Source organism: Durio zibethinus, chromosome 24 (genome assembly GCF_047325235.1).
Source record: "Durio zibethinus cultivar Kanyao isolate XHJ-2024 chromosome 24, ASM4732523v1, whole genome shotgun sequence".
Lineage (NCBI taxonomy): Eukaryota > Viridiplantae > Streptophyta > Magnoliopsida > Malvales > Malvaceae > Durio > Durio zibethinus.
In genome coordinates, this window is record NC_143185.1 from 13,598,361 (window position 1) to 13,617,678 (window position 19,318).

At 31.7% G+C, this 19,318-nt stretch overlaps 1 protein-coding gene across 10 annotated transcripts; it reads left to right on the forward strand.

The window, feature by feature from the left end:
• Positions 1-1,811: 1,811 nt before the first annotated feature.
• Positions 1,812-17,094, forward strand: LOC111316876 (uncharacterized). Of its 10 annotated transcripts, none has more exons than XM_022919088.2 (12): positions 1,813-2,078; positions 4,817-4,927; positions 5,322-5,408; positions 5,940-5,993; positions 6,298-6,443; positions 6,548-6,698; positions 6,775-6,912; positions 10,577-10,648; positions 14,821-14,894; positions 15,008-15,149; positions 16,385-16,467; positions 16,644-17,094. In XM_022919088.2, exons 1-12 carry the CDS (start codon positions 1,917-1,919, stop codon positions 16,645-16,647), a joined length of 1,224 nt encoding a protein of 407 aa, XP_022774823.2. In that variant the 5' UTR covers positions 1,813-1,916; the 3' UTR covers positions 16,648-17,094. The 10 variants fall into 10 exon arrangements, with proteins under 10 accessions (XP_022774822.2, XP_089609499.1, XP_022774823.2 ...); XM_022919086.2 differs by having other exon boundaries at positions 16,385-16,463; XM_022919083.2 differs by having other exon boundaries at positions 16,385-16,538; positions 16,644-16,909.
• The last annotated feature ends 2,224 nt before the right edge of the window (positions 17,095-19,318 follow it).

The window sequence follows — 19,318 nt, forward strand, 5'->3', positions numbered from 1 at the left end:
AAGGAAAGTTGGATTGGAAAAAGCCAAATGAATTCAAAAGCACTATAAGTTGTTGAATTTCATTAAAAAGAAAGGATTGAAAGCGTTGTACCATGGTTAACTATATTAGAGAAAGATAATAAAAGCTCATAATAAAAAGGTTCGACCTTGTCACTTTTGAAGAATTGATTTTGAAAAGAATTTTTTTAAATCAGCATGATAATTAAGAAACGTGAACTTCGAATTAAGAAGGGTCATATGTTGTAAAAAGAGCTTTTTCGAGTGAAACATTAATCTTAGCGAAGATGGACGGAGGTGATTTGTCCAATCCCATAAATTTTAATGTTGTGAAGAAATACTTCGCTTGAAAGAAAAAAATATAAGAAAAAAAAATAAAAAAAGAAATGAAAAAAAAAGAGAACTCAAATAAAAAACTTAAAAAGGCGATTTGAGTCAAAAGAAGATTAATCTAAGTTGAAAACTTAAAAAGACAACTTAACTTTCCCTAAATCAAACATACTTTAAAAGTAATTAAGCTTAATTATATGACTTAGATCCAAGCCCATTTAACACAATCCATTTCATCTAAATTAAAGTCATGTGGCATGGAATTAAGACTTTAAATTCCAAATGACCAAATCAATTTCATGAATCCCAAATTAATAATAGGGTATAGATATTTAATAATTCTATTTAATGGCATATTTCAGATTTGCATTCAAATAAAACATTGGTAATTAAGAGTTTGACTTTATTTGGAATAATATAAAATGCAATGAAAATAAGGTTAAAATACAAAACGAGTAATTTTTAAAACGAATTATTTTTAGAATTCATTATTTATAATTATCGAATAATATATTTACATTCAACATTTAATTTTCCAAAAAAAAAAATCAAATAAATTTTTTTAATTTAAATTCAATGCTTATAAAATTTAATATTAAAAATTAATACTTAATTTTTTAACCCTTAAATTAATAAATTTGCCACATATATATTTTAACTAAGGGCGTATTATTTATATATCAAACAATTCCTAAGTAAATAAAAAAAATAAAAATGAGAGATCCCAAACATAAGTTTGCCACAATAAATATTTTTAATCAAAGCTGCGTTATCATCGAATAAAAAAGTGTGCTAAAAGCAATTATTAGAAGTTGAAAAAATGTTAGGATGCATTATATTTAGTTATTAATAAACAATAATAATAATAATAATAATAATATAAATTCAACTTAATTTAATTAGATCATATAATTATTTTTAAGAGATTGCTTTTAATAATTTTAAATTTTAAATTTTAATACCTACATTTCTTTCCTTTATCCTTATATTGTAGCTTTCTTTGTAAAATACAATAATACAATAATTAATTATGAAAAATTTACTAATTCATAATCTCATCTATAAAAGAAAATCTGATTTGACTTAACTAACAAAAAGTTTATTTCTAGTAATAAAAGTAATATAATTTAAAATTTTAATAAAAAGTATATATTGATTTAATAAAAATAAAAAATATATTTTATTTTTAATCAATTTATACTAATTATAATATAAAATTTTTATATTTTACATATATTAAATATAAAATAAACATTACTCGAATGCAAAATTTATCATATAGAGAAAAGAAAACGTGCAACCAATTGACTAATTCAAAGTGAAGAATACAAAATTATAGTGACATTGGGCCTAACTACCTACGCAGCAGTATTGGATGTTAACCCCAAAATGTAGAGGCAATCGTATTGAGCCTGACAGAGCCCATAAAGCCAACGCAGTGGCATTACTCATAAATTCTTGTTTAAGGGTTTATATATTAATATAAAAAACAAATCTTCTTTGGATTCATAGCAAAACAAACGACTCAAGAAAATCTATAGTCTTCTGTTAAATACTACAAATATAATTCAGAAAAGAAAAAGAAGAGAATGGGAAAGAAGATGCTGAATTTGGAAGAACAGTGTAAGATAGTCAACATGTTGAAATCCTCATCTGAACAAAAATCAATCGAAGAGGCTGTCACCGAATTCTTTAGCAATTCCATGCTCCGCCAATTTAATGTCTGCTATTCTCTCTCTCTTTTATTGCAGGTCATTTCGCTTCTCCTCCTTTTTTTTTTTTTTTTTTTCCTTTTAAACTTTCCTTTCTCTCACTTTCTCTCTCTAGGGTTTTAAGATTTTTCCGATATGAATTTAACTTCTCTCTTTCCCGCTCTAAAACTTTTAGGTTTCATTTCCAAATTCCTTTTAGCTGTTCAGAAACTTTCAGTTTTTTATTTTGCCATTTAAATGGAGAAAGTTAGCTAACTGCTGTGAAATTTGGTTGCTTAGTTGTGCTGGATTGTGGGGGAATTAAGTAACATGTAGAGAATCTGAACTTGAAAGTTGGGTTAATGAAACAGGAATCGTATAGATATCAGATAGAATGCTCATTGCCCCTGCTAATCGTCATAACTAGTTTAGATCTGTGGTTCTTTGGAGTCGAGTTTGTTTTGTATATTTGGCAAATGAATTTTAGTCTCTGGGTAACAAGTTCAATTCTTAAGTGTAGCTGAGATGAGAATGTTTAGACAGATGTGTGGTAAGACTAGAAGCTATAAGATTAGAAACGAAGAGATTCAAGAAAATTAGAGGTAGTCTGAATTGAGGAAAAGATGAAAGAGGGCTGTTTGAGATGGTTTGGACTTGTGAAATGTAAGGCTATATGTGCACTAGTTAGGAGAAATGAGTTTCTAGATTTAGGAGAGATCGAAACTTCTAGAGGTAGACCATGAAAGATGTGGATGCAAGTAATAAGAAATGATATGAGGGTTAATAAAGTAGATGAAAATGTTATTTTTTATAGAAATGAGTGGCGCAAGAAGATTCAAAACTACGATCTAAAATGGTTCCTTTTTTGGCATTTCATATAACTGGCCTAGAGTTATGGGATATAAAGCTTAGTTTGTTGTTGTTATTGTTGTTGTTGGTAACAAGTTCAATTACTGTGATTATTCAATTATTTTTTCCTTCCTATGATCTATAGGCTTCATCATTATTCTAATTTGTTGGTAAGCCTTGCTTTATAGTAGTGATTTCAAAGAGAAAGTTAAGATTTAGGAGGGGGATAAAACCTTGAAAGGAAAGAAAATTGGTTTCTTATTTTTCACCCTTGCTTGGTAGTAAATATGGATAAGTGGTGATGGAAAGAAAAGTTTTGTTTTAATCGATGGCGTGGTATTATTGAAAAGTGTTCTACAATGTAAATCTGCAATATTTAACTCACAAAAGGATCATTTTTTAATATATTCTTCCAATTTGGGAAGGTTGTTTTTGTTAATATGGACATAAATGGCTATTGCTTCAACCAAATTTGAGTAAAACTCGTTTCTTTCCTTTTTTCCAATTTCCACCCACCTTCCACCTTCCGCCTTACTTGCACTTCTTGCTCATAAAAAACAAATCCTAAATAAATAGAGATCTAATTATATATCTGGCGTGTTTGGTTTAACAGGAGATATAATAGGAGTAAAAAAAATTGGAGGGTTAATATAAAGTGTAATTCAATTAATTGTAGTTTTTTGTTTTTGAGTCAAGTGATGTGGAGAAAATGTTACTGAATTTTATGTATCTTTTCCCAAGTTTGGTTCATGAATGTGAGCAATGAACATTTAAAATGACGAGGAACTCCATTTTAGTTAGGTTATTTTTCTCCACGTATCTTCACTTTTGAAGATATATAATTGTTTTGCTACAAATTGTGAGTGATAATTTCTTTCCTTTGCTACTCTAGTGTACTTTGGTTGTTTAAGTTCAAGCAAAACAATGTACAATGTCTGTTTACTATCATAATGTCTTATATATAATATCATTATATTCATTGGACTATTATACAATTTATGGCATCTTGGATGGTGATTTGGTTTTGATTGTTGGTTAGCAAGAACATGGGAAGTGCTTCATTCAGGTGCTATAGATTATGAATTTTATTTTACCAGCGGAATATGTTCAGTATGTTTAAATCTTGTCAGGTATTATAGGTTTAGCTAAGGCAAAATTCCTAGTTATTGAAAACACTTTGGAACCCTCTAGGTAAGGAGCAGGCTTTTGGCAACTAGTGACAGCTTTTTCAACAAGTGCCAGTGTACCCTGTTGTAGCTCTTAACACATTGAGGGCCCTTTAGGTTGGAAGATAGCTCAAAAACCTGTGCTCCTCTTTCCTATCGTATTTAGGGAGGTTAACATGACAGTGACAATAGCAAGGTCCCTAAATCAATATGCTGTTAGACCTAAACAAAGGGTCTCATAAATTGAGGTTGAAGTACCTGTCCAGTTGTACCTGTTATCCAAGTGAGGGCAGAAATCCCTTAGTCTATATAACGAGTGATTCCATATCAAACCTTAAACAGTGTGGGTCTGACAACGCTATCTCTTCTGTTCCCGATAGTCAGGATGGAATTTGTTAACTTTTATAATCAATCAAGCCAAGCTTCAAAGAAGGATCATCAGATCAGAAAGGGACAAAGGCAGATAGAAGTGTTTCTATCAATTTTCCTTTTATTTTATTTAACGTTATATTATTTTTTAAAGCTATGGTTTCAATTGGAAATAATGAAAATAGAATCGTTATTTTTTAAGGATAAAGGATGGGGTAAGTATTATCCATGTGTAACATCCTGATGGAGGTAATATCTCCCTTTTTAGCATTTGGTTCCTCACAATGCTAGGCTGCCTGCTATATTTACATTTGTAACTTTTAATAGAGTTTTATAATAGTTCTTAACAAAGTGAGGATGTCCTACTAACATGTTTGATTGATTACTGACTAACTGGAGCTTGAATAATTCCAGGACAAAATGATGCTTAGTTCTACTGAGCGATTGGTTGCATTTGCTATTCTTCACCGAAGCTATTCATCTCAAAAGTCTGCTGCAAACCCAATTATTTCTTTTCTTGTAAATGTAAGCCTGGGTTTTTTTTTCTCCTTATTATGTTTCATTTTAGCAAGTTCAGCAAATGTTTCTCTTTATATGTTTTCATATGAAGAGATAACCATGTGAGATAACCATGTATTGAGAGAGCACAATTGTGCCTCCTTGTATGTTGCTTCTTCTGTTGCTTTCAACCTCATGAGAACCGAAAGAAAGAGGAATATAAAGAACTAGTTGTTTCCTCTTGCCACTGTCAATGATATTCTATTCTGTCTTTTCTCCGTCTAATCTTCCCCTATTTTTCACCTAATTCTTATATGACTTCAACAATCACATACTGCCTATTTCTGGCTTTTCCTTGTTTGATAGAAATTTTTTATATATCTTTCTTTTGCTTGCCTTTTATGTCTTCTGAATATTACAGGCTGCATGTGATGATGTATCTGAAAAGTATGAGAGGGCATTTATTCTCCATTTGCTAGGCTCTGGCAACGCCAACAGCAGTACAGAGGTTTGGTTTTCTCTCCTGTCCCCCCCCCCCCCCTTTAATTTTCAAGGAGTGGGGAAATTTTCAAATTTAGTTGCATTTTCTTGGACTCATGTTCATATGTGAGAAGTGTTGATCACCAATCGAGGACAGGGACTTGAAATTTTTTAGGAATCTGCTTGCAAAAACGTATATTTCTTAAAGCTGTTGAAGTGCATAAAAGGGAAGAAAGGAATTAAACAAAGGGAAAATCACTTTGGACTTCCTTGTCCTAGCAATTAATTTTTCTTCATTTTGTCAGTTTGCGGGGCATAGGGACATGGTTATGCCAAACATGTTAGAATTTTGGTTCTTAAAAATGCATGCATTTGTTGTAATATGCTATTGTAGAGGGATATTTGTTTTATTTTTGTATGAGTTTATTGTGTAAGAATTGGTCCCTGTGCTTTGCCGTTGGGTTGGATAGATGCTTGTTGATGTCTATAGTTGATTATAGTTACAAAGTAATTCCTATACATGAGAGAGATCACATTGCTGTCAAATTTTGTCTTGCAGTTTCTTAAACAGTCTGCTTCAGATTACATCAAGAATTTTGATCCTTCATCCCAAGTAAGTTCGTCACATAACTACAACTTTTTTGATAAAAAAAAAAATTCAATGTTGAGCTCTTGTTTACGTAATTTTTTATTCTTCTACCAGGTTGGTGCAGACTTTGTCTACTTAATTGTGTTTTTAATGAAAGAACCCATGTTGAGATTTTCTTTATTTTCTTGTTGACTGGGGGGATGGGGTGGGTTTCTTCAATTGCATTTGTTGAAAAGCAATTTTCCATCCCACCCCTCTCTCCCCTCCCTTCAAGATTTTTAGTATTTTCATTCGTTTGATAGATCCTTTCTTGTATGTTTTATATTAGACTTTCCCACAACGAGAGCAGTTACAGCAACAATATTTTGAGAAAGTCCATCCAGAACCATACACTTGCTTATTTAAAAATACTGCAGTGAAAAATATGTTGGCCGATCCTGATGTTCCTTGTGGTTGTGATGTAAATTCAGCAGAGTATGCGTCTCAGGAAGTTTATCACTTTATTTTTCTTAATTTTTTTTGTATTCCTTATGTAATGATCCATTCAATATTTTTCATGCATTATTTTCTCTCATTAGGTTCGATTTACAACCTGGAGGCAAATCTAAACTTGGATCTGGGGACAGAGATGAAGCCTTAAGTGGATTGGTAGCTAATTTGTCATTGGAGGGGTTAATTCCACATTGGGTGAGGCCTGTTCGACCTAGGTTCCCAGTGGATGAGAAGGAGGTAAAACATTTTTTGAGGGGCTGTTATTTAATTAGTTAGTGGAGTTCACCTGTTTTACCTGTCAAGAATTTTTCAGCTTGTGTGGCTCAACCCTGATAACAATCATGAGCTTCAATGGGATCAAGGGATGTGTGCTGATACTAGCAGAGGAGCAGCAGTGAGAGACTTAATTGCAAAGGCTTTGAAGGGATCACTTGCACCCAAACAACAAGAGGTTTCATACCCTTTAATATATATTTGCACTTATAATGACCATCTCTTATGCATTTATTTATGTAAAAGCTACGTGACATCATTGTTTTGGTCTTTGGATTTGATGGGCCTTCTTTTATTTGCATCAAGTGATTAGTTCTTTGGGACTGCTTTTAATAAATATCAATTAATTTAAATGTTCATGATACCTATGGTATCATAATAAAACCTACATTCTACTTAAGTTGTTTGCTGCAAATATTCCAAGGCGAAAGTGAACTTTAACAACCCTTATGCTGAGACTTCTCATATAGCGTAGAGGCAACTGAATGGTGCGACTGATGGCAGTGTGATCAAGTCTTTTATTAGAAGAAAAGCCGAATTAGGATCTAACTCTCAGTAAGATGTTCATTATAGAATCTAATTTTGATTTAGTCTAATTAAAGTCTTCATCTTATAAACTTGGTCCCATTGAGGCATTTTTGTGGCGGAATAGATTGTATCTTTTTCTGGCTAATTGGGACACATGGAACTGTGGCTAGAATGTGCCCATTCCATTTGCGTGCCATAAGTCTTGCAATACTAAAAATTAAACATTAAACAGAAGCAAAACTAATTAATCAACTAATAAACTTGACTTAACCTAATCTTTAATAAAAGAAAAGATCAAGGAAAAACATTTGGGTAATTTATCCTTTCATTCCTTCTCTATCCACTTACACAGACCGTTTTGCTCTTCTTTCTTTCTTTCTTTTTTTAATTCTTTTGTTTTTTCCTTTTTTTTCTGCTCTTTTTCATCCTTTCTGGTTTGCAACTGTTCTGTCCATTTGCTGAGCACAACTGGCTTGTACGCTTGTGTGCTCTCCCTAAGTTCTCTTTTCACTTTTTGGGCTCACGCTTTTCTTTTTGTTGGTTGCACCAATCAATGAAAAAATTAGGGCAACATGTTCAAGGCTGTTTATACATGTAATAAGATTCCTGCACATGCTCATGTTAAAAGATATGATTTAATGAAGCGTACCTACTTCAGCAGGGGGAAATCAAAACCAAAGAGTGTCTGTGGGAGCTATATGAAAAAGGACCTCTATTTATTGAAGTTATTGTGGATATGGTTCTAATTAGGACATGGTCCTAGGTGGCACAATATGATACATGTAATGGGAAAAGGATCGATGGTTGTTACTCTCTTTTGATTGTGTTGCACCAGTATTTGGTAGATTGGTAGTTATAAAAGAGACCTGCAAATGCTCTTGTTAGATGATGTGATTTAGTGGAGGTTACCTATTTCTGAAGGGGGAAATCTAGACTAAAGAGGACTGATGGAAACTATAAACAAGGACCTCATTTTTACTGAACTTGTTGTGGATATGTTTCAAAATAGGTTATGCTGCTAAGTGGCGCAACACATGTAACGGGAAAAGGCTTGGTAGTTGTTACTCTCATTTGATTGTGTTGCACCAGTATGTGGTAGATTGGTAGTTATAAAAGAAAATGGATTGTTGTCCTATTTAACAGTGGTGGAATTTAAAAAACTCCACAAGCAGGTTTATATATTTGCCATACATCCATTAAACTAAAAAAAAGGAAGTCAACACTGAATTATTAAATTAACAGATGTAGTTAAATAGACATCTGTCAATCAAATTAAACTTGTTTGTGGAGTTTTTAACAGTGATTGGATCCGGGGGGGGGGGGGGGGGAGGGGCTGGGTTTTATTTTTATTTTTTGGCTAGAAATTGACTTTACTGCCTGTTGCATTCTTTTGCACCAAGAGTTTGCTAGGTGAGACCTGGCACTATTGCTGTTCTATATTGATGGCAATGAGGTTAAAGCTTTCTCTATTTTTCCAGATCTCCAAATCTTTCTGTTTACTTTTTGGTGTCCTTTCATCTAAATGGCTGATTTTAGTTGCTGCTATATGGTAATGGGATATGGATAAGATTTTGCTGCTGTAAATGATATGATGTTAAGCTTGATTTGGATTGGCATCTTGTCATTGGTGGCAATGAAGACAATGAAAGTTGAGAGCAGTGAGAGAAAGTATGACCGAACATTAATTGTCAAACTTTTTTTTTTTTTGTGTAATTTTCAAATTAAATTAATCATAGTTAATTGGGATTGATTTGGGTAATTGTGTACTGTAATGATTAATTAACATTTATTACCACAATTACAGAACCTCTAAGTTCTCCACTATTAATGTGAATTTATATAGGGCTGAGCAAAAAAACTAATTCAGGTCAGTTTGGTTCTAATATTTGTTCGGTGCAGTTTCTGAAAATAAGAATACTAGACATTAGCCGAAATTTGTTTTCAAAATCAACCAAACCAAATCATTATCAACCCTACATGATGGCACAAGTATCAATGATCTCTGTTTCATTGTTGATCTGCCTTAATTAAACTAAATTGATAAGATAATCTTTAATTGAATCATTGTAAATTTTTTACCACATTGGACACTTAGGTATAGATTAGATCATAATCTGGGTTTTAGCTCTTATGTTACGACAATTTAAAGCAACACATCAAAAAAGCCATCTGATTACAGGAATTAACATGATAATAACAATCTGTATGATCACTCAAGTTTGAGTTTGATACTTGGATCTGCCTCTTTAAAATGCTTGTCTGAAGTAACTATTAATAATAATTTATCATTTTATCTCCCATGTTTGAATTCAAAGCATTGTCTCAATTTTGATGTGTTATAATGAAGAAATCCTTACATGTCCTGTGCTAAAATGAATCTGTTTGTTGGTAAATTACTTAACTACACAGTTAAGCCCATCTTATGTAAATTGTTATACCCCATATAGAACTGTTGAAGATGGTGATGTATTCTGATTTACATTCATTGGAAGAGGTACACACCTTGTGATGTAGAAAACCTGTTCTAGCAATAGCTAGTTTATATTTGGTCTTAGTTATTGTTTTGTTTGGATTTTGTAGTAGGTGTATTGGGTCTAGGGTTCGCAGTCCAACCCGGAACCGGCGGGTTCCGACCCGACCCGACTCTATAGGGTCGGTTTTTTTTTTTTTAATGAAAATCGGATTTCGGGTCGGGTTCTGGTTTAGTCTAACCCGACCCGATATTATATAAAAAATTATTTTTTAAATTATTTTTTAAATTTTTAATTATATATATTTATATATTTATATTTAAAAAATAATATTTTATATTTTAAAAAATAATATTTTATTAATTTTGGGTCGGATATGGTCGGGTACGGTTTATACAATGTCAGGTTAGGGTCGGGTTCGGGTAAAAAAAATAAAAAAAATTTCGGGTCGAGTACATGTACGGATTTTATGGTTATAAAATCGGGTCGGGTTCGGGGCGAGCAAAAACCCGCGCCGACCCAACCCGTTGCCATCCCTAATTGGGTCACTTTGGATAATAAAGTTGGTCTGTTATAAATTTATTTTAAAAGGTAAACCAAGTCAAATGACTTTTTTGTCATTAGATGTAAATCTCATTAAAATATATGTCAAATATTCTTTACTTGGTAAAGTGGCAGCTTATTTAACGTGGTTCATCTTATCTATGGGAAAATGCACAGGATGGTTATTTAATGCTAGTATAAATACATTTTGCTAATTGATGAACTTCAGTTGTATTTAAATTGGGCACACTGATGATTCTGTGGTTGGAAGCTGGCTAAACTTTGTCTTTTTCTGTTCAGCAAGTCTTGGTGGAGCTGGCTAATGACCCCAAGCTTGTCTATCATTGTGGATTGACTCCAAGGAAGCTACCTGTATGTTATTTGAGAATTTTGCAGTTTGGTGTGTGTGGAAAAACTAAGAAATAAATTAGTGTGAAAACTGAATGCATATTGAAAACCTGCTCATATATAATTATACAAAAACCTTAGGTTTATATACAACTAACTAGGGGTTAAACTAGGAAACTAAATCTTCCTAAAAAACTAATCCTATAATTGAGAGATTGTCTATCCTAATTTTTTGTCCTTAATTCTAGGGATACAAATACTTAATTCTAGGGATACAAATATAAATATACAGATTACAAGATTACAACTAGCAGTAAATAAGTGTTTTCTCACACTCCCCCTCAAGCTGGTGAATAGGTGTTTTCCATTCCCAGCTTGGAAATAATTTCTTGAAATGTTGCACTGCTGAGACTTTTAGTCAACACATCTGCAAGTTGACCCTTGGTTGATACATTAGATGTACAAATCAACCCACTGTCTAGTTTCTCCTTTATGAAATGCCGATCTACTTCAATGTGTTTTGTTCTATCATGTTGCACAGGATTGTGTGCAATGCTTATTGCAGACTTGTTATCACAGTAGAGTCTCATTGGTCCATCCCACTTGATCTTGCCACCACATTCTGTTTTTTACTCCTCCAAGTCACAAGATTACCACCTAAGCAAGTGCAGTAGCTTGAGGTGGATCTTCTATCAGTTACTGAACCTGCATACTCAGCATCTGTATATGCTTCTAGAACTAACCCCGAATTTTTTTTGAATAAGATACCTCTCTCAGGATTGGCCTTCAAATAGTGTAATATACTGTAGACAGCCTATAGGTGCACTTTTTTAGGACTATGCATAAATTGACTTACTACACTCACAACATATGTTATATCAGGTCTAGTATGTGAGAGATAAATGACTCTTCCAACTAATCTTTGGTACATCTCTCTATTTACAGCAGCATCTTCATTAGCTTCTCCAATTTGATGATTAGGATCTATAGGGGTATTTGCAGGTTTACATGCGAGTTTCCCAGTTTCTTTCAGAAGATCCTTGTGAGATGAAGATATCATGCCGTGAGTGAGCTACTTCAATTCCTAGGAAGTACTTCAATCTCCCTAGCTCTTTTATCTCAAATTCTCTAGCCAAACACCATTTTAAAGATTCTTTCTCTTTTTCATCATCTCCAGTTACAATTATATCATCAACATACACTAATAGAACTGTGACTCCTTGAATCAGAGTGCTTGATAAACAATGTGTGATCTCTTTGACTCTGTTTATATCCCATTGCTAGCATCACTTTGGCAAATCTCCCGAACCAAGCGCTAGGAGACTGATTAAGGCCATATAAAGCCTTTTTTAGCTTGCATACTTTGTTTGCTTCTAGGTGACCTCCACATCTTGGTGGAACCTGCATATATATTTCTTCTTCCAAATCACCATGTAGAAAAGCATTCTTTACATCAAATTGTTGAAGCTGCAAATTGTAATTTGCAGCCAATGATAACAAAATCCTAATTGTATTCATCTTGGCAATTGGAGCGAAGGTTTCTTGATAATCCACTCCATAGGTTTGAGTGTAGCCCTTAGCCATTGACCTGGCTTTATACCTTTCAATAGTACCATCTGCTTTGTATTTTACAGTGAAAACCCATTTACACCCCATTGGATTTTTTTCTTTAGGCAACTCTACCAATTTTCATGTCTGATTTTTCTCTAAGGCCTCCATTTCTATTTTCATGGCTTGCCTCCATTTCTCACTGGATAATGCCTCAGATAATATAGTTGGAACAGAAATAGTGTTTAGGCTCACAAGAAAATTTTTGTGGGATGGTGAGAAATTTTCAAATGACACAAAATTAGAGATTGGGTATAGTGGATGCTTAGTACATTCTCTGGTTCCTTTCCTAATGGCAATAGGCAGATCATAATCACTAGTTATAGTTTTAAGAGATTCATGCTCATTTTGAGAAACAGAGTCAAAAACTGTAGTTACCTCATTTCCAGAGTTAGGATCAGGTTTTTGGACTGGTACTGGTGCAGGATCTGGAACTTTCCTTCTTGAGTACACCTATAATTCCTTCATAGAATCAAAAACAATATTATCCTTTGTCACATCTTTTGTATTTGGAATGGGTTCAGACTCAAATTCAGTGTTTGACTTGGGCTCAACAGAAACAGGTTTCGACTCAGAAGAATTAATGGGTGTAAATGTTGAAGAAGGGGACAAATCAAGCAAAAAGAAATCTTTATCCTTATCTTCCATGAATGAAGTCTCCCCCTGAAGATAAGGTTGAGTAAAAAATGGTTTACTTTCTCTTCAAAAGTGACATCTGCAGACACAAAATTTTTTGGTAAGAGGATGATAGCATTTATATCCTTTTTGAGTTGAAGAATACCCCACAAAAATACATTTAATCGCTCTTGGATCCAACTTTCCCTTGTTATGACTGTGAACATGAACAAATGATGTACAATCAAATATCCTAGGTGTGCGATTGTTTGTGGTATTGAGGTTGGGATAAAATTGTGAGAGTAGTTCCATAGGAGTTTTAAATCCCAAAACACTTGAAGGTAACCTATTTATAATATGTGTGGCAGTGAGAACAGCTTCCCTCTATTAAAATTTAGGTACATTTGCTTGAAAAAGAAAGGCTCGGGTTGTGGCTAGTAAATGGTTGTTTTTCCTCTTTGCCACTCCATTCTGCTGTGGAGTATTAACACAAGATGACTCATGGATAATCTTCTCTTTTTGGAAATAGGTAGATAAACTTTGGTTGAAGTAGTCTCTTGCATTATCGGACTTAAATCTCTTGATTCTCACTCCAAATTGATTTTGGATCATGTTTTGGAAGCTTAAAAACACACTATTCACATCTGATTTGAATTTAAGTAAGGAAACCCAAGAGACCTTGGTACAATCATCTATGAATGAAACAAACTATCTCGCACTAGAAATATTAGGAATTGTAGAAGGACCCCAACTATGAATCAAGTAAAAAAGAGTAGAACTTCTTTTGTTACTGATTGGAAAAGACACACGTCTATGCTTTGCAAGTTCGCAAACATCACAATGAAAATCTTCGACATTTAATCCTTTGAACAAAGAAGGAAACATGTTTCTCAAGGTTCCAAAAGAAGGATGTTCAAGACGAAAATGATAAAGCCAGATTTTGTCTTTATTGGAAGATTTTTCAGAAAGAAATGACAAAGGTAAACTATTCTTGATATTACTTGTGTTATTTGATGTCTCAAGATAGTATAGTCCATCCTTCTCCTTAGCAAGTCCAATCATCTTCCTCGAACTCTGGTCTTGAAATTCACAATAAGAAGAATAAAAAGTTACTTTGCAATTCATATCTCTGGTAAGTTTTTGTATAGATATAAGATTAGTAGACAATCCAGGAACATGAAGAACATTTTTTAGAACAAACGAGGGATTAACTTGAACATTTCCTAATCCTGCCACTGTAGTAAGTGAACCATCTGCAACAACAATTTTCTTATTACTAGGAGACATGTTATATGTACTAAACTTTTGTGAGGAATGTGTTATGTGGTCTATGGCTCCTGAGTCAATGACCCAAGAACTTGTAATAGGCTTAGCTGAGACATTTAATCCATGAGAACCGGAAGTTTTACTTGAACTAAAAGCCTTACCCAAAGAACATACCACAGTAGGCTTTTCAAGGATTTTCAATAAATTTCTCAGTTTTTCAATCTCTTCCTTGTCGAACCCTCCTTGTTTCTGAGATATCTGTAGTACTCCAATGATTTTCCCAGTTAATATTTCCTCAAATTGGGTGGTAGTAAACAGGATTCGGCAATGAAGGCCTAAAAAAGTCAATAATGAAGGCTGAAAATTTTGCTTCCCAAAAAGAGCCTAAGACTCTGATACCATGTGGAACAATTAAGAAATAAATCAGTGTGGAAACTGAATGTATATTGAAAAACTGCTCATATATAATTATACAAGAACCTTAGGTTTATATACAACTAACTAGGGGTTAGACTAGGAAACTAAATCTTCCTAAAAAACTAATCTTATAATTAAGAGATTGTCTATCCTAATTTTTTGTCCTTAATTCTAGGGATAAAAATATAAATATACAAATTATAAGATTACAATTAGCCATAAATAAGTGTTTTCCCACAGCGCGTTACTATGTAGTGATGCTGTCTTAACATTCAACCCCTTAATTTCAGGAATTGGTGGAAAACAATCCGCTTATTGCTGTTGAGGTTCTGACCAAGTTGATAAACTCTCCTGAAATTGCTGAGTATGTATTTGGTGAATCAGTGAAATTTCTGTTCAGTACATCCAATCTACATTTTATTTCTAATATGTGAAGTTTCTTTTTCTGTGTACATGTGCATGGAAATGTGTATGCAGGTATTTTACAGTTCTTGTTAACATGGACAAGAGTCTACACTCCATGGAAGTTGTGAACAGGCTCACAACTGTGGTTGAACTTCCAAAGGAATTTGTACGTATGTACATAACTAATTGTATATCATCCTGCGAGAACATCAAGGTACTTATATATATATTTTGTGTCTTGTGTTGTGCGTGTGTGTGTGTCTTTATATATATATATATATATTCTTTTTCAACTGGGTTGGATGTGGCATGCTTTATGATTGAAGATGAAAAAAATTCATCTAGGACATGTCTCCTGCAATTGTGTTGGGTTGTGGAATCAGTTCTAATGGTTTGATGACATGGGACTGAATGGGTGCTAGAGACAAGATGACAATCTAGGTATTTGATAGAGTGAGGATTGGGACCTCAAGAAAGAGTAAAAAGACATGATAAAGAGGAAGGCAAGAGCAGCATGGGAAAGACTACCTAATAGTTGCAGTCATTTCTTCGGCCTTTTTAAAGTTCCTTGAGAAATTTTCATTAATTGGTAGAAAAATCCCTTAAACCATTGTAAGATATATTCTGTGTGGACACCTGAAAAAGTAGTTTGTCTTCACATGTAGAAGGGTTAGGGAAGAGGGCAGCAGTGCTTTGCTATCTGTGTGTTTCTAACTTAACAAGGGCAAATTGCAAAAATTGTATCCCTAGTTTATCCTCTTAACTAAATATTCCCATTCTTCTAACGGTCAAGAAACCAAAATTTTAAGAATAATTTTTTTGGTCACCTGACAGAAATGTTGTGAAATATGCTATGTCAACTGTCATATTGATGCCGCACTTCTATTGATATAAGCTTTTTGGTGCACATCATTTGACCACATTTTTGATTGACTGATTTTCTTTTTCTTTTCTTTTTTCTAAAATTTTCCTTCTTTTCTTACTGTTAATTTTTCTTATCTACCTCACCATTAAAATTTAAGTATTCTCTTCCTAGTTTTCGTCTTATTGTCCATTTTATTTATAATTACTTATCACTTTAGGTAATACCCATTTTGTCTTTTAGCTACTAGAGCAGTATTTATTCCTTTGCTTCCTTTATTTATTTGAATGTTTGATTTAATTTTAATATTTCCTTGTATAGTCTGATTTTTAATGATTAATGAATGCTTGCTTAGCAAGCTCTTGTCCGTAACTTGACTTTCTTTATTTTCAAAATTTGGCTTAAGGCTGTATTAGTCTGATCCTTTTGCAGTTGACGTTACCAATGCCGTTTCTATAAGAGTAAAATATCTATTGAGAATTTCTGCTAAAGTTAAAAGTGTCAACTTGCCTGTTGCACTTTAGTTTTTGCTCTTCTTTTTAGACAAGGTTTAGTCCATCAGTTGTTACAATCATTTTAAATTTCAGGACAAGTACATGCAGAACAGACTTGTGCGACTTGTATGTGTTTTCTTACAGAGTTTAATCAGAAACAGAGTAATTGATGGTAGGTATGGTATTGCACTTTTAGTGAAAGATGCCATGTTATTTGTCATTTTGATCTGTGTGCGCGTGCATAGTGGTATGTTATTCTATGTCATATGCTGGATTTAGTTTGTTGGTGAAAGTTATTCATGTTTGGCGTCAGTCTTTTGATTATTAGGATTGGTTATTTTTAATTTTGCAGTTAAGGATCTGTTTATTGAAGTTCAAGCCTTCTGCATTGAGTTTTCAAGGATTAGAGAAGCGGCAGGTTTGTTTAGGCTTTTGAAGACCTTAGAATAAGTGATCCTTGTGTCTTTTCTATTCCTCCTCCGTTTAAACTCATTCCTACAGTGAGTGTAGATAGTATGGTCGTTGTCACCGTCTTCCTTTGGGATCTTACTGCTCCCTTTAGCTTTTTCCAAAAGCCACAAATTTCAAATACTAACTGCACTTTGGTCTTTAAACAAAGAGGTGGTATTCTAGCAAGCATCTATGGCATATACACACACAACTATAATGAAAAAGGGGGGTGGGGGGTTGGAAGGGGATTGATTTGAATGTGTATTTCACTTCACCTCCTGGTAGGCGAGTGATGTTGATTGGGAATATGCTTATTAAACTGTAAGTATATAATTTTTCAGAAGTTTTGGTCATTTCATCTGAATACTGAATCTATGATAATGATACTTTTTCCTAAAATTGTCTTAGTGGAGCTAGGGTAAAAGTAATATATATTTAAATAAAATCAAAATAAAAAATAAAATTTATAATGAGAACACTAAATTGAAATAAAGTAATAGTTTAATTTGTCTTAGCAGAGATAGGATTAAAAGTAATATATTTGTACTATATTTATATCATATATAATATTATATTATAACATACAAACCTGATAAAATTTCTTTACAGTGATGTTCTGGTGGATAGTGTTTTTGAAAGACACATAGGTAATAATAGATAATTATCATATATATTATCAAAGTAATCAAATATAAAAAACTTTTAAATGAAATCATTAAATAATAATAAATATTTAAATATAATTTGAAAACGGGCAAAAAGGTATATGATTATTTATTTTATTTAATATTATTTAAATCTATTAAAAATATTCAAATTTGTTTGAATTAGTAAGAACATGCATGAATTTCTATTTAAAAATTTGGGCTAAAGAATTTAAAAATATTCATGTTAATATACTTTTAAAATATTCAATTAAATAACCAAATAAAAGCATCCATTTAAATAAATGGATAAATATATGTTTAATTATTTATAGTTTAAAATATTTGATGTATAATCGTAAACATAATAGATTTTTGCTATTCTATTCTATCAAAAAGATTTTTTGTTTTTATTCCATTTCAAATTTCTTCAAATTCTTCATCTAAAAGAATATTTTTTCATTGATATTTTTTGGCAAAATTTTATGTCCTCCCTTAAAATTTTCTTTTCTTATTATCTTTTGACAATGATTTATACTATCCATAAAAACAAAAGATTGATCTTTTCAGAAAAAAAAAAAAAAAAGAAGCATTTTTTTTTATTTCCTTGAGGTGTGTGAGGTTTTATTTTTTGATTTTCAGGTAACGTTTTGTTAATATATATTAGTTCAATTGCAGTTACTCTAAATCTATTCTATCATGGTGATAAAAATTTTAAATTGGAGTTTTTTGGTTATTTTAATAAATGAAGTTTTTAATCTATTTTTTAATCATGGATGCATGTATGTATGGAAAAGAAAACTATTTAAGAGATTGAAGAACGGTTTAGAATTTGATGAATTTTTTCCTGTTTGACTTCTTAACTCATAATTTTGTCTTTAATTTCAAATTTCTTTAATTTTTTGATTGGGTTTATTATTAAATTTCAATTACACTTTATTTTAATTATTAATTTTTTTTATAATTTCTTGAGATCTATAAATATTTACTATATTTGAGTTTTATGTAAACTTTTTTTTTTCCATATAACAAATTTCTTTTTTTTACTAATTAAGCAGTTAAATTTATGAAATGAATTTAATTAAAATTTTCAATATCTTAAATATTTAATAATACACTTTTCTAAATTGAGATGGGGGTTAAAAAGTTATTTGAAAATTTTGATGATAAATTATAATTTTTATTTTGAAATTTTGTAACTTCAATTTATGAAATTAAAAATCAAATCAAAGATTTTAACATTAAATATATAAATTTAATTAAAAATAAAAAAAGAAAAAAATACAAATATTAATGTAAATTTTTAATGAATTAAATTAAATATTATTATAAATATAAAAATCTCATGCATTTGAACATACATGTATAAATATATATATATATATATATATATATATATAACTTGAACATCTGACTTAAGATAGTGCATGAATTCTCTTATTCAAAGAGTTGAGTCCAAATCCTTTATCTTCTCTCCTAAAAAAATAAAATAAAATAAGAGCTTAAAATTTGAATAAAATAAAAAAAAAATTAAAGAGTGACTAATAACTAAACAAAATATATGGTTAACTAAATTCTATGCAATTAAAAGGATTAAAAGGCATAAAAGAAGAAAACAATTAATGTACAAATGATTTCCTGCAAAGTTTAAAATATGTAATTTGAATGACTAAAACATGTTAGATGAATTACTGTTAAAAAAGTAAAAGAGGAAAACAACTAATGTACAATTGATTTGCAGCAAAGTTCAGAGCATGTAATTGAATTCTTTTTGTTATTACTATAGAAAGAAATTTATTTAAAAACATATAGAAAGAAATCGGTTAGCATAATAATTAGGTTAAATACTCATTCTATTCTTAAACTATTCCACTTCTGTCAATTTTACAAGTAAAAAAAAAAAATTACAATTAGGTATTAAAGTGTACTTTGT